This window comes from Nelusetta ayraudi, unplaced genomic scaffold (genome assembly GCF_046127955.1).
Source record: "Nelusetta ayraudi isolate G7.1 ecotype Tasmania unplaced genomic scaffold, CSIRO-AGI_Nayr_v1 ptg000070l, whole genome shotgun sequence".
Lineage (NCBI taxonomy): Eukaryota > Metazoa > Chordata > Actinopteri > Tetraodontiformes > Monacanthidae > Nelusetta > Nelusetta ayraudi.
The window spans coordinates 6,967,938-6,982,817 of record NW_027466120.1 but is presented as its reverse complement, the minus strand read 5'-3'; the positions used below and the strand labels follow the sequence as shown (position 1 = coordinate 6,982,817).

General features: G+C 45.7%; 1 protein-coding gene across 1 annotated transcript in view; it reads right to left on the bottom strand.

Annotated features, from left to right (window-relative positions):
- The window catches only part of hspg2 (heparan sulfate proteoglycan 2), a 97,272-nt gene that overhangs the window by 11,225 nt on the left and 71,167 nt on the right, over positions 1-14,880 (bottom strand). The window contains exons 45-63 of the mRNA XM_076042408.1: positions 14,669-14,728; positions 11,891-12,013; positions 11,199-11,351; positions 10,789-10,949; positions 10,455-10,532; positions 8,283-8,418; positions 7,134-7,285; positions 6,690-6,834; positions 5,540-5,683; positions 4,407-4,541; positions 4,117-4,298; positions 3,825-4,020; positions 2,923-3,102; positions 2,539-2,799; positions 2,292-2,454; positions 927-1,024; positions 558-824; positions 347-459; positions 52-199 (exon numbers count right to left, since the gene is read on the bottom strand). Coding sequence (XP_075898523.1) covers positions 52-199; positions 347-459; positions 558-824; positions 927-1,024; positions 2,292-2,454; positions 2,539-2,799; positions 2,923-3,102; positions 3,825-4,020; positions 4,117-4,298; positions 4,407-4,541; positions 5,540-5,683; positions 6,690-6,834; positions 7,134-7,285; positions 8,283-8,418; positions 10,455-10,532; positions 10,789-10,949; positions 11,199-11,351; positions 11,891-12,013; positions 14,669-14,728 — 2,895 coding nt within the window. The remainder of the gene's footprint in view (positions 1-51; positions 200-346; positions 460-557; positions 825-926; positions 1,025-2,291; positions 2,455-2,538; positions 2,800-2,922; positions 3,103-3,824; positions 4,021-4,116; positions 4,299-4,406; positions 4,542-5,539; positions 5,684-6,689; positions 6,835-7,133; positions 7,286-8,282; positions 8,419-10,454; positions 10,533-10,788; positions 10,950-11,198; positions 11,352-11,890; positions 12,014-14,668; positions 14,729-14,880) is intronic.

Here is a 14,880-nt window from a genome sequence, read left to right as displayed (position 1 = left end):
ACAGACAAGTGCAGGGCCAACGCTGAAGAGCTCGTCACCCTGCAGACTAACCAAGCACTTCCAGGCGAGTAAATGCTTCCACTTTTCCCTGTTTGTTGGAGGCCGTGCAGACGTAGGTCCCAGAATCTTCCTGGGAGAGTCGAGGAACATTCAGGGCGTTGGCTTCCTGGAAGCACTTGGGAGGAAGCTCTCCCTCCAACTAGACAGAGGAGGAAAACGTGCATGAGACGTCGATCAATTATCTATCAATTATCTCCAGTGGGAGCTATGATGTAAATCACACTGTTTAAAACAAACGATTCCAGGACGAGAAAGGATGTTCCATAAATCTTTAGATTCTGGTTACCTTGGACCATTTGATCTGAGGGACAGGGTACCCCGAAGCGATGCAGGGTAAGACTGCGTCCGACCCGATCGTTACTTCCTTGGTCTCGGGCAACGCGGCAATCTGGGGGAGAGCTGTGGAGAAAAGATTTGCGTTAGGAGTGGAACGTTTTGCCGTGCATCACTGAGGGAGAGCGTCACAGCATCAAAGCGTCCTTTCCTGGGGCACTCACACTGGACGTAGAGGACCACCTGGGACTGCACGGAGCCCACGTCGTTGGTGGCCGTGCAGCGGTACTGTCCGGCGTCGGCCTCGGTCACCTGGCTGATCTTCAGCATGCCGCCCATCACCACAATGTGAGCGGGCAGAGGCCCGCCCACCTTACTCCACTGCACCGTGGGCTCGGGGTCACCCACAGCCTGGCACTCAAACTCCACAGAGTTTCCAATCATGACGGTCTGCACCGAGGTCCGCACGTTGATCATCACCTTTGGCAGCGCTGTCGGAGGGAGGGGAAGATCGAGAATAAATCAACGATATTTGTGTGAAGTCGAGGGTGCGGGAAGAGTTCAAAACTATGCCAACTATTGGAATAACAGACCTTGGATGGTCAGCCTGGCAGTGTCCTGTGCCTGGCCGTACGCACTGCTTGCTCTGCAGATATAAACGCCTTCGTTGCTCTGCTCAAGGTTCTCGATCCTGCAGGGAAGCATCAAACAGGACGTGTGGTAACAACGTAAACTCCAAAGACATTAACAAGTTGTTTTTCATGCAACAGGCCCATGAGAACTGCAAAACAAAGCAATAGGCTATTAAAACCATCGGAACGGCCCATTAAAAATGTATACCGCATTAATGTGCTTCCCATTGGAACTGTAACAGACAGAATGAAGGCGCTGCATTAAATACCTGCAAGAGCACACATAGTAAAAGAACATTTGTGCTTGTGCAGTAAAATTCAATGTTTAATCTTAAATATTTTTTCAATAAAATTTTGAAGTATTTATTTTTGACGCACATGTATCTTATTCTCACAAGAAATCCCTGCTTGTCACGTAATTCTTGAACTGTTCTGGTTATCCAAGACAGCATTTATTGCCCCCTAGTGGTAGCTCACAAAATCCTCCCCCTCAATGACCTTGGACATGACATTAGACGGATTAAAATGTAAAATTAGATTGAAGAAAAGAAGGAAAACTTTCACAGTCATATTTTCCAATCGATTTATCTGTCATCCAGTGAAGTGATTTGTTAGTCTTCAGACGGATGTTTCTTGTTAGCATTTTTCCCCTCAGTGTTTTCCCTCGAGTCTCTGTGAGAATCTATCTGGGCCATAACTGGAGTTTAATTGGAGGCTCTGAATACTTTGATAGTTGTTCTGTATCAGACAATAGTATAGTAGTATTTTCAATGGACACACATGGAGCTCCGTCCTGGAGAAGCGAGCAGTCGTCAGGAGGTGTGGCCGACTGTCGAGTTTAACAGGGCGATCGCGCCGCCATAACAACAGCTGGTACGACATTTCACAGTAGCATCAGGTTGACACTTTTGAGGAAAATAGAAGACATCCGTCGAAACATGTAAAGGCAGAAATACGAAAAAAAAAAAATACTATTGTCTGATACAGAAGGGACGAAAACAATAACTTGTTATGTTTTTGTTTACTCTGTTTTTGTTTTTATAAGACTCCCAGCAAGGGTTAGGGTTGGCTTTGGCCCACACTGAAGCCACATTTAGTTTTGCTGCCACTCCTTTATTTGCAACAGCGATAAAGATTTCTTTCTTTTTGTTGAAGGTTGTGAAAGTGAAAACTCCTGGGGGCTTGGGGTGATGGTGACGGTGTGTTCATGTCGTGGGTGTAGCGCAGGTCAGCGTCAGAGACGTCAGAAGGATTTGGTTCATTCAACAGCCTGTGATTTGCTCTTGTATTGTTTTTTCATTCGACTGAGAAAAGCTGGATAATCACCTGAGCACACCGTCCTTGACGTGGTGGTTCGGCGGCAGGGCTCCTCCCTCCTTAAGCCACTCAATTTTGGTTTCGACGCCCCCTGCTGCGGAACAGGTGAACTCCACGGCGCTGCCCTGGGCCTTGACCTCCACCTGAGGCGACACTCGCACTGCCAAGGGAGCTGAGGAGCGACAAGACGAGAGTCGCATTTCAAATTGGAACATCGATGACGCCGACTCTTGACCAATTCATCCTCCATACTTACATCTGACTGTGACTTTAGCCACCACTTGGCTGCTGCCCACTTTGTTGCTGGCCACGCACTTGTAGCTGCCGGCGTCCTGGGCGGTGGCCAGGTTGATCTGGAGGTCCCCTCCGCTGACCTGAGTCCTGGAAGGCAGGCTGCCATCCAGCTTGGTCCACGTGTAGGCCAGAGGAGGCGTGCCGTGGGCCAAGCACTGCAACCGGATCACCTCCCCGACACGCACGGCCACGTCGTCGGGAACGGAGGTGGCGTAGGGGAGGGCTGGAGAGAGCGGAGAAAACAAACTCTCTTACACTTCACTTGCTTTTTTCTTTTCTCCAAAGGAGAACGGGGGGGAACAAAAGGATTGAAATCTTCCATCGTAAATGAAAAGTTGCCACTCACTCTCTACGTCCAGCATGATGGTGACGTCGCTGGTGCCCATGGCGTTGGTGGCGCTGCAGATGTACTCTCCCGAGTCTTGGCGGCCCACGTTGGGCAGCACCAGGCTGTTGTTGACGATCTTGTGCCTCCAGGGCAGAGGAGAGCGCAGCTTGGACCAGGTGATGGTGGGAGATGGAAATCCTGTGGGTAAAAAAAACCCACATTTTCCAGGAATGACACTTTTTACTGTGCTGCTGCAGGAAAAATATGCACCACTATTCAAGTTTGGGGTCACTGACTCATTTCTGCATTAAACTCCATTGTAACCAGTTTTAGGAAATAATGATCCTGAATGCACTGTGATCATGATGAGGTGTGGATGAAAATCAGTCAAGATGTGCTTCACAAGTATGGAAACATTTCCAATGTCCATTTAAAGGTGATTGAGAAAATTCCGAGTGTGCATACTTAAAGTGAGTTGTTTTTAAAGAGTCGAAATAAAAAAGCCTAAAACAAACCATGATGCTTTGTTGACTCTTTCATGGTTTAACACACACTACTAAGTTTGTTTATAATGCAAAGCTTTGTTTTAGAAATGTTTTTGCCAGTTTAACAGCAATCAACTTCTGCAATGATGGCTTCGTATTGCACACTTGATATTCATTCTCTAAAATCACTTTTAATTAGACTTTCAAGGCAACTGTCAGCACTGTTCAGCACACCCTGACTGATTGTCGTGCACTAATAATGTTCTTAGAGCATTCCAGTAGATTATTTCATGAAGCTGTTTTTAATGTAGAAATGACCCAAACCTTTCAACGGTTTTGTATACCATCCGTCAGTGCAAAAAACAAACAAAAAACCCATGTGCATTCAATGAAGAAGAGTTCAGTGGTGCCTCGGTGTCGCAGAGCCAACGTTACCGTGAGCCTCGCAGCGCAGCGTGGCCGTCTCGCCCTCCACCACGAGCATCAGCGGCTCGGGGACGGAGGGCCTGGGCACCGAGGTGGCCTGGAAACCTCCCTGAACGACGACCTCCACCTTGGTCTCGGTCGTGCCCTCGTTGTTGCGAGCCGTGCACACGTACGTGCCACCATCTTCTGGTCGCGCCGCCAGGATCTGCACAGGGAAACGGCGATGGCTCGAATGCACAGGTTTGAACAGAAGAAAAAAAAACCCCACACACACGGACACAGTGAAGTCGCCAGCAAATACCTGCATGACTGCGTTGGACTCCATGGGCACGGGGCTGCTCAGCATGGTCTTGCGGTTGCTGTCCAGTCTGTGCCAGGACACCGACGGCCGAGGCTCTCCTGAAGCCTGACACTCCAGGTTGATGGGCTCACCAACTCTGACATGCACGGGTCCCACCGGTGTTACAGAGGCCACGGGAGTTTCTGTAGGCACGGGTTCAAGAGATATTAATAACCGAGGTTAAGTATATGTTGAAACACTAGGGGGAACCCTTCCCTACGGACTGGAAATGCTGAATGTGTCAATCTTACCTTTGACGATCAGGGAAACGATGGTGTGAGTGATGCCGAAGGGGTTGCTGGCCACGCATCGGTAGGCGCCGTGGTTCACAGCCTGAGCGCTCACGATAGTAAGAAGGGCGCCATCTGGGGTAACTTTAACATTGTCTGCAGCACAGAGAAACAGAGAGAAAACAGTCCATTCGTTCAAGGAGGTATTATAATGTGTGTAATAACAAAACTTTTTTTGTTTTGTTTTGTTTGGTAAAGTTTTGATTGATTTTTTTCAATGTCATGAACAATTCATAGCATGAGCCCTTTGAGAGAAGGTGGGAAGACACATGAAGTTCCAGTTGTTACTGTAGGGACAATATGTCTAAAACATAAGGTCAGGGTAAAAATGTATGTGCCTAAATTTACAAAATGAATGGTAATCATACAATAATGATAAAAAAAACATGTCAAGATGTGAAGTGACCCACAGTGAGGGACCCACACCGGGTTATTAAAACATTTTAAGGAATGGCTTCAAAGTATAGGACACAGTTTCCTCGTAAATACGGATAAAATAGCACCGACCTGGCAACAACACAACCTGTTGGAATTGTTGGTTAATTCACGTAATCTCTACTGTTAACATATTATCATTTTCTGTTAGGGCATTCCGAGATAAAAAAAAAAAAAAAAAAAATCTAAAAATTCACTTGACAACTTATTTCTAATTCATTTTCTGCCGCCCTGACTTTTTCTGCTCCTCTCAAGCGGTCTTAATCTTTTCTGCGTTTCAACATTTGAATCACTGATAAAACATCGCATTGCAAAGATGGTTCAGGAGAGTGGAGTTGATTATATTTCAAGAGCAGCAGAGGCAGAAACGAGTTGTGGAAAATAAGTGCAAGCATGCACAGCTCGTACAAATGTAATATACTGACGCTGAACACACGCCCAGAGGCGCTGATCTGTCAGTGCTGGCGGAAATAAAACCGAGGGCTTAATTGGTCATTAAATGAAGAAGCAACAAAGAAGTACTTCACGGGTGGGTTGAGGCTGTAATAGCTTGTAAATAATGACATCATAAAACCAGGGCTTATTAGGTAGGGTTATTCCTGCGCACGCGTGTGTGTGTGTGTGTGTGTGTGTGTGTGTGTGTGTGTGCGTGTCCTAACCTGGCAGCGCCTGGTTGCTGGCCAGTTTCCACTCCAGTCTGACAGGCTGGGCTCCGCTGTACACCCTGCACCTGAAGCTGGCAGACTCCCCCACACGCACTGCAGCGCTGTGGGGCTCGATAGCGATGATGGGGCTCTGAAGTCCTGCAGCACACAGGAAGAAGTAGCAGTTAGTAGCAGTTAGGAGCAGTTAGGAGCAGTTGGGGCACGGCGATCTAATGAACCGACCGACAAGTCTGACTGATTAATCTGCTCCAATGCTTTGGAACAAGAGTTAAATTAGATGTAGCTCACACAGAACTGCCAGTCAGGCTCTGAGCGGTTCAGTGTGAAGTCATCTCCAGTATACTGCAGTTTTATTTCACAAATACCTCCATGGCTTTACCTCTAGCACACATACACAGATAGCAGAGGCCATTATTAAACAAAAAAGGCTTTGGTGAGGCGCCTGATGTTACCGCTGCCTAAATGCAAAGCTTTAAACTTAATCAAACTGCCATTCACAGGGCAATATGAGACTGGAATAAACCAGTCTTACAAAGAATTCGCGTATGAATGCCATTCACAGTTAATAGATGGTTGAAAATCAATTTAAGCACTTATAAGTAATGTTACAGCTCTTCATTTTTTAAGCTTATTCTGCTTCGCTTGCTCTCCAATATGTGTATTTATTCTACCCCAGACAGAACGGCTGTCAATAAATTCAATGCACACCAACAAATGACGGAAAGATGAAGTGGGAGATGACGATTCGGCGTTGCTATGGGCCTGGCTGGCAGCAGTCGTAAGCGCTGCAAACACTGCTGTCTGCTAAGCAGGGCTGAGATCATGGGACCGAGCGAAGGAAAACAGGTCAATGTGAGGTCGCGTCGGACCCTGCTGGAAACTATGAGTGGAAAGTTCACTCATGAAGCAGTGAGACGGTGTTTGTCTAATGTCACCCTGCTCAACCTGACTTAAGGCTGCCATCAGCTTCAATTTCCTGCGTGAAAACTGCAATTAAGTCCAGTGAAATGCACAAATCCAGTGAAAACATTTCCAGACTGTCTAACATCAAACTCAACTCCCTGTTTTTTAATTCAGTTATGATACTTTTTGCTGCATTTCACTTTAGTATGTTCCCTTTTCTGAGCCGCGCTGGCAGACTTACGTGAAGACGACGATGTGACGGACACGGAGACGGACGACTGGTGGACATGAGGCACTGGGTTTCCAGTGTTGCCCTGCACCCGACAGATATAATCTCCCGAGTCCTCTGGGGTGGCGGACAGGATCCGCAGCTGATTGCCCCGGACCTGCAAATACCAGACCACTGACTTCAGTCCAACCTCTTCCTCTGATTACATGGCAAACTTAGATGCGGGCAAATTGCAACGTAAACATTCCAGAACACATAACAATAAGAAATAGAATGAATTTCCAAGCCAACACTGTTCAAACATATAAAAAAGGAAGTTAAAGCAACACTTTGCACATAACAGGAAAACCTGCAGTGCATGCAAGTCCTTCACTGTCGATGGGAAACAAACTCCAGAGCTTATGTCACTGTTTCGCAGGCAATCGGCACTGTTTTGCATTTGTTTTGCGTAACAACCTGGTGATTAGAGGAGAGCTGGCCACTGGCTCGGGTCCAAGTGACTCGGGGAGGGGGATTTCCAGGGGCGTGGCAGTTGAGCTCAAGACTCTGGCCCTCCTGGACGTCGGCTATAGACGGCTGGATGGTGACCACAGAGGAGCTGTGGTCCGCTGCACAAGCACAAGCAGATTAAGCATATTTAGTTGGTTTCGAAGCAGCCCCTGTGATCTTCTTGAATCTTATGACCTTTAAGATTTATTGTGAATTCCAATGAGTGTAAAAAAAAGAAGGAGAAGAAGAAGAAGAAGAAGAAGAAGAAGAAGAAGAAGAAGAAGGAGCTGTATTGATTCCTTGGCATTAAGGACTGAGAAAGGAAAGGGGAGATAAAAAAAAATGAATCAAAAAAATCTTTAAAGTGGAAGTGTAACAGCAATACATTATGCCCATGAAACATTTTTTCAGCTTAAAAAAAAAAACCAACCTATATGTTTAATAGTTGATGATATATGACTTTATTATGGAAGCTTAAACTCCACCTGCGCTCACTTACAATTGAGTGAATCAAAACAACATCACAAAATGAGAAAATCAAAGCCTCCACATTCCTTTTCATACTTGCTCCTCTTGTAAGAACGTGTGAGCTAAAACACATGGCTATATAAATCAGCCCTTTGTGATGTCATAGAGGGCACCGATACTTTATTCAGGTTTGTGATGACACCCACAGCCTCTGAGACTGCATCGTGGCTGTCTTGTTGTTGACCCATTTTCCAAACATGCAGAAGTTGTGTCAGTGCTGCAGTTTAGGAGTTTTCAAAATCTTTTCATATTTTCTAAATATGCGTTTTTTTTATTTTTATAATGGCCCAACTGAAGACCAACAGGACAAATACAGCCCTGAAAATTGGGATGTATGGGACCTAGTAAGCTGAAGTTATTATGTCTCAAGGCTCAAGGCCAATGTCAGTGTGTTTTTTGTCCCAGTGTCAAAATGAGGTTTAGAAAAGGCAAAGAAAAAAAAAAATAAAAAAAAATCAAATTGTGGTTTGTAATCACATAATTTCCACTTATAGGGTCCCTGAATCCATTTGAAGTAACTCAGGCATAAAATAAAATGCAACAACAGAAGTGTGTTCCTCACTTGGCTGATCATGTTAGACAACTCACCTTTGTGCACCGTGACTTTAATAGGAGAGCTATTTGAACCAATATTGTTGCTGCCGACACACATGTACGTGCCGGCATCCGACATCTTGATGTTGGGGATGAGCAGGGTACCAATATCTGTGCGGTCCATACGGGCCTGCAGAAGACAAACCAGGGGAGAATTTTAACGCTTTTCACAGCTCACCACATTCTGATGTAATACACAAAGATATTTCAAAATAAAATTCAAATCAAACCAAATGCATGTCTCATTCAGCAGCATAGTGCAAATGAAGCTGGTCACTTACTTGTCACATGGCCCGTGGAATAACAACAAAAAGACACTTGAGACATAATGACATCACTAGCTAATAGCAACACAGAAGCACTACTGCAGGTGGAGCTTTCTAGGGCGAGGCGGCCGTTATTGCTACAGCTCAGCTCAATTTGGTGGCTTGATTCTGATTCATGATCGCGGTGACACTGCACTTCATACACAAAACTGTGTATGAAGATGGGTCAGCGTTTTCCACAACGATTGATTGGGGTTAAAGTTAGTGAATGCATAATGATCTACAATCTCACGTCTACCACAGCGTTCTCTTTATTCCACAAGATAAAAATCATCTCATGAATTTCCAAGCGACAATGGACATATTCAACTTATTCTACATCCATTTTCAGATGTGTACAGTGCATCCTCTATGTTGTATTGAGCCCTCTGTTTACACCCTCCCACAAAAAGGCTTTTTATGGGTTCCAGCTTCCTGCTAAAATTGATGCTTTGTTACGTTCACGTGTCTAAGAGGGAAAGGTCGTCTCCGAGGGTGGAGTCAGCAGGCGACTCTTATTGTCACTAACGTCAAAGAGCTATGGGTGCCCTCTGTGACATCACAAAGGGCTGGTTTGCCAAACTGTATGCTTTAACATACACTTTCTGAAAAGTGGGACAACAAAGGAAGCAAAATAATGGGCTGTTTTCCGTTCTGAAGTGTTCATTGAGAGTTTTTTTGTGGCACGTATTACTGTTTGTAAAACATTGGTAAAGTGAATATTGCCAAATATGGCACCATAACAGTAACACAGTACTTATTTTTCCACAGCCCTGAAACTCTACATATAATCATTCTTCAGCAAAAATTGAGAGACAACCAAAACCCTGTCACCATTTTAAAGCTCATTTCGAAGGAGGTCTCAAATTAAGTCATCAGCAAACTGGTGTGTGCGTTTGTGTGCGTGTGTGTGCGTGCGCTACTGCACATGGCAGCGACACAGCTGAAACTGAGCTTTCATGAAGTTTGGAAACACCTCAGAGGGGACGGCAATCAGGAGGGGAGAGTCTGGGGAGGGATTACTGTATCCGGGGGGGTGTTGTCGGGGCATCCGCGGACAAAGCTGCTTAGCTCCGGCCCATTCAACCGTGAGGGGGGGGGCTAAACCGAGCAGCAGCTGAGGCGGGCCCCGGCTCAATGTGTGTCTGAACGCATTGACGAGTTTTCAAAGCAAGCCCTTTGCTAGAGCACACAGAATTTCTGCGTGGTCGCACGGCAGAGCCCGGCTCCCCCTGGGAAAGGCTGACACAACGCCGTGGCTCTTTGAGGCAGAACTAAACAGGCCCCGGAGCTCTCGGCGCGCTGCGGAGGTGCTGCGCAGAAATTTAGCCGAACACAATAACCCCCGTTGGACGGACGGAGGGCTGTTGGGGGGTGGTGGGGGGGGAAGGGCAGGCGTGGAGCAAAATATGTCTGAAATACCTAACAGTTCCTACTGTATGCTTAGTTGTGTTAGCACACTCAGTGGAATGATGAGGGTCTAATGGGTGTTAGTGAGTCCTAACATGATGATGAGGACAGTACAAGGACGAGAGACTTTGGGACGTTTCATTTTAATAGAACGCAAACAAAAGAACACGTAGCGCATGCATGACGACACCATCCAGACCCAGCGAGTTGTTGTTTTTTTTTTGTTGTTTTAATGATTTGGCCTCGCGCTCTAAAGGGACTTAATGAGCAGCTGTTGGGAACTTAATGGGATTTACAAGGCGTGAATCAAGGACACGTTCAATCATGCACTTAGTGGACAACGCGGGCAGACGTGGTGAGTGGAGAGACGACGAGGGACGGGGAGCTAGAGCGCGGGACAGAGTGGACAGACAGACAGACAGACAGACAGACAGCGGACAGATGGACAGACCTGCAGCTCCTCAATACGTCTGTGTAACAGATCGAGACTGTTGCTTTTAAACTGGTGAAAACCGTGAGAGGGAAGGGCCTGAGCAAAAAAAAACGTCAGAGCAGGGTGGGAGCAAAAATAATGATGAAAAAAAAATAAATGAGAAAAAAAGAATGGAGGAGAAAAACAGAAGGGAGGAAAAATAGAGGTAAATGATCAAAAATAGAATCCAAAAATGTGAAATGACACAGTAAGATGAGAACAGATCCGCTCCAGACACTCCTTTAAGTGTGAAATCGGGCTTTTGCATGGCTAAATGGAAAGACGGACCCTATCAGAGGCAGGATTGTCTCACCTGTGAGGGGATTTGTCCTCCGTTTTTCAGCCAGGTGAGCTTCGGTGTCGGCGATCCAGACGCTCGGCAGTACAGCCGCAGGGTTTCACCCTCGTGGACCGCCGCATTTTGGGGACTGACCTGGACTTGGGGCTGTGTGCCATAAGCACTTGGGCTCGACCCTTAAATGGCAATATAAATGAGCAGCGTCCAAATACAACATCTATCTTAAAAAAACTGATAATAAAACCATTAAAGCATTATTTCATGTTGATGCACTGCAGGATTTGACACTCATGAAGAAAAACACAACATGTCCCTGCACTCCTTGCACAGTGTTAAATTTTGAACTGGATCGTCCCCACGGTGTGAGGGAAAAAAAAAAAAAAGGCTTCATGTTCTCACAGCAGGCGACCTTGAGAAACACGTACTTTGAACAATCAGAGAAACCCGCGCCGTGTGCTCGCCGTGAGTGTTGAGCGCCTTGCAGGTGTACTCTCCCTCATCAGCTGGCTCCACCGCTGTGAAGGTCAGCACGCCGCCTCGCACCACGGCTCTGGGACTCATCCTGCTCCCTGGGCCGCCTGGAAGATTCACAGCCGTTAGCACCCTGCCGCACAGGGGCCAACTGGGGCCCCGACGTCTGGGACTTTCCTTTGAGTGAACTGATCTTGTATCTCTCAATTACAAAACTCAGACAGAGGCATTTCCGGTATAAACACCGCAAAGGTTTGTCATTGAGGCCAGTGTTTTTCAACCACTGTGCCGTGGCACACTAGTGTGCTGTGAGATAATGTCAGGTGTGCCGTGAAAAATGATCCAATTTCACTTAATTGGTCTAAATAAAATATAACATCCATTGCGGAGTGACTGTGCTTGAAAATTGAATCTATGTCTATTTTCCTGCCTCAATTCCTCCCAGAATATCAGCTTTGTGTGCAAAAAATTAAGATAATATATTGTCATTTATGAGGCTAAAAAGTATATATTTTGGGTTGGTGGTGTGCCATGGGATCTTTTTCCAATTTCCAATTTCAAAAAATGTGCCATGCCTCAAAAAAGGTTGAAAAACACTGATCTAGGCCCCACAGTGGTGAAAAATTGGAGTTCAAAGTGGTCGTACCAATCCATTCGATGGCAGGGGTCGGCTTCCCGGTCACCGAGCAGCGAAACTCGGCCCGCTGGCCCTGCTGGACATTTAACACCGAGGGAGTGACGGTGGCCACAGGCTGAGCCGCTTCGGCAGCTACACAAGGAGGAAACATTGGTCAAAACACATGGGCGGCTACCACAGTGAGACTTCACAGAGGCCCAGAAGGGAGAGATGAGGCTCCGTGATGCGCATCGGTGAATAGTCGTAGCAGTGGGAGAAGTGGAAAGTCGATGATGGCAAAACCTGGGCATGGTAATCTGTGGGAGTTTTGGATTGACCAGGCTGTGGCGTAGAATGAGGGATCCTCCCCTCCTCCCCCCGCCCCCTCGCCCTAAACCCCTGGCAGTCTGGGTCTTCACAGCAGACAAATCAGACAAACTCTGACTAGCAGACCTTAGCGTGGCATGTTGCTTCTGTGTGTGCCAGTTTGGCTGGTTGCTACATCAAGCCCACATGATCCCAGGGCGACGGAGAAACAGAGGCCTCTTTCAGTGGGAAGGGAAGAGTGTGGGGCTAAAAAAAAAAGAAAAGTAAAAATAAAGAAAAAAAGAACTGGAACTCCTTTAGCCTGGGGGTTTAATCCTCTGAACTTACTGACACCAGTGGTTCAAGTTTTCTTAAGATGTATAAAAAATTTAAAATGTCAAAGTGATTCTTTTACAAATGATTAATCCACCCACGTCTTTCAGTCCCTCTCTTCTTTCCTCCAAGACGAATAAAGGCACTCTGATGCAATGTTAGCCCCTCTGTGACGTTGTATTTCATAACAACTATCTGCAAAATAAGATTCATGCTATGCTAATGTATGAGAGGGGTAACGATTCAGTTTATCAAAGCTGCTCATTGAAAGCTGATAGTCTAAGCCATTAAGAAACATTTACAAATTTGCAAGCTTAAATCTGACTTAAAAAATAGAGTTGGTTGACATAAATGCTGGTTGATAAAAACTGCCCCAAGTGGTGTTCCTTTAACTTTCCAATTTAAACCACATACCTACCAAGCACAATCTGGATACGGAGGGCATTGAGGATTTAATGAGGATTCATTTGTTCACTGATCTAATTAAGATATTTAATTAGCTCTGAATGAAGACACAAGAATGATCCAAGTATCTAGATTCATATCAATGTGGCCAAACAGACACCAATGAAGGCTGAGAGACAGAGCCAAACCTAATTATATTGCATAAATGTGCATAAATGAAATCCTCACTTATGAAGATTGTTCAGAATAATGAACTTTCTAATAGCATTTGAAAAGAGAATATACAGTGTCTTCTACCCAGTGATCGTTTTAAGGTGTAATGAGGCTGTGATGGGATGTATTATGCACAGTATGATGTTTGAAGCCCAGATGACAGATATTTTCCAGCATGTTTCCAAGAAGGGAGTAAAGAGCAAGGAGCAAATGGACAGAGGAAGAAGCAGAAAAAGGGACATCTCTGGACTCTGAATGTGGAGGGACTGTGAATTAATATTATTGAATTACCTAAGTACACGGGTGGGCACTTCTTTTTTTTTTGTATCATCGATTTCAATGTTCTTGAAATTCATTGATTGGAACGATCCTCCCCGTCACTATCCTGTTAGCTGTCTAGACAGCTGGTTCACTGTGTCTACAACAAGACTTGTGTCCCAAATCACGCAACGCTTCACTACCAAGTATTCTTCATGTGTGTGTATAGTGTTGCCAACTTTCATTCCGAAAAATAAAGGATGCCTCCCGCAGTGCCCGGGGCCATGACCATCACAAGCCAGTGGCTCGCCAGTAGTGGTAAATCAGAACTTAAAATAGGGTTTCAAAAAAGTATGAGGTTCACATAGTTTGAACTGCTCTGTTCCCAACACATTAGGAATAAGCTACGCAGCCAGTACGCAGTTGTTTTGATCGTATTGCCTGCAGATACATAGATCACGGTTTGGAATGAAAACTCTATGGAAACGGACGTGAGTTTGCATGGAAAATATATATATATTTTTTTTAACTCCCGTGTCGATTCAAAACGGGACGCGGCATTTCATTGTCAAATACGGGGCAATTACGTATGTGTTTTGACGGTTAGCAACTGCGTTCAGACTTTGAGAATGCTCAGAAGTGGAGCTAACGTCACTAGCCACAGCTAGCTAACATAATCACTGTCAGGCTATGGGTCCAGCAAGGGTGGGCTGATCGAAGCCATGACAGCAGTACGAATAAAGTGCTTTTCAATATGGTATGTAACCATATTTGCAGTCGTACCGTAATTTTGGACCGCTAAAACTACACTGCATTAAAAGTAAAACTAACACAATCACGCGATTTGGGACAGCTGTCTTGTGCCTCTACAGCCCCTATTAGGACATAAACTGGACTCAACATTCATGAGGAGTTGCCCACAAGAGTGAAAAAGAGACTTTTTACAGTGATGGACCTCGATGGAAGAGAAAGGTACGAGCCAGTAATGTTCATGTACAATCCAGACATCTACCTTAAGCGACAAAGGGGCATGTTTGTTTCTAGGTCAACAGGTAAAAAGGGCTTCTTGCTAACGGCATATAGATCAGCGGGTACAGATAACGCAGATGCCACCGGGCTGTCACTTGTGTATGAGTGCAGTGCCGCCTCTCAGTGGATTGTACATGGGCGCTACCAGGCTACCATACTCAGTGTGTGTATCCATGCTGAGGAAAATGAGTGCATGCATGGCACAGAGATGGAGAGTTGGCTTCCTTCAGGGAGCCCAGCAGAGAGGAAACCATGCCCACTTACGCTTTCTGTGTCCTTCAAACATTTCATAGGCTGTGTAAAACATCTGAGTCTGTGAGGCCTCTGAAATTGTGGGAGGGAGGGGGGAGGAGGAGGGGACAGGTGAACTGACAAGTCAGGTTTCGCGGTCATAGTAGGTTTACCAGTTTGAGGGATGGTGAGGTTTGGTCCAATTCCTTTTAAAACACCCATAAAAAAAAACAAAAAACATGCAT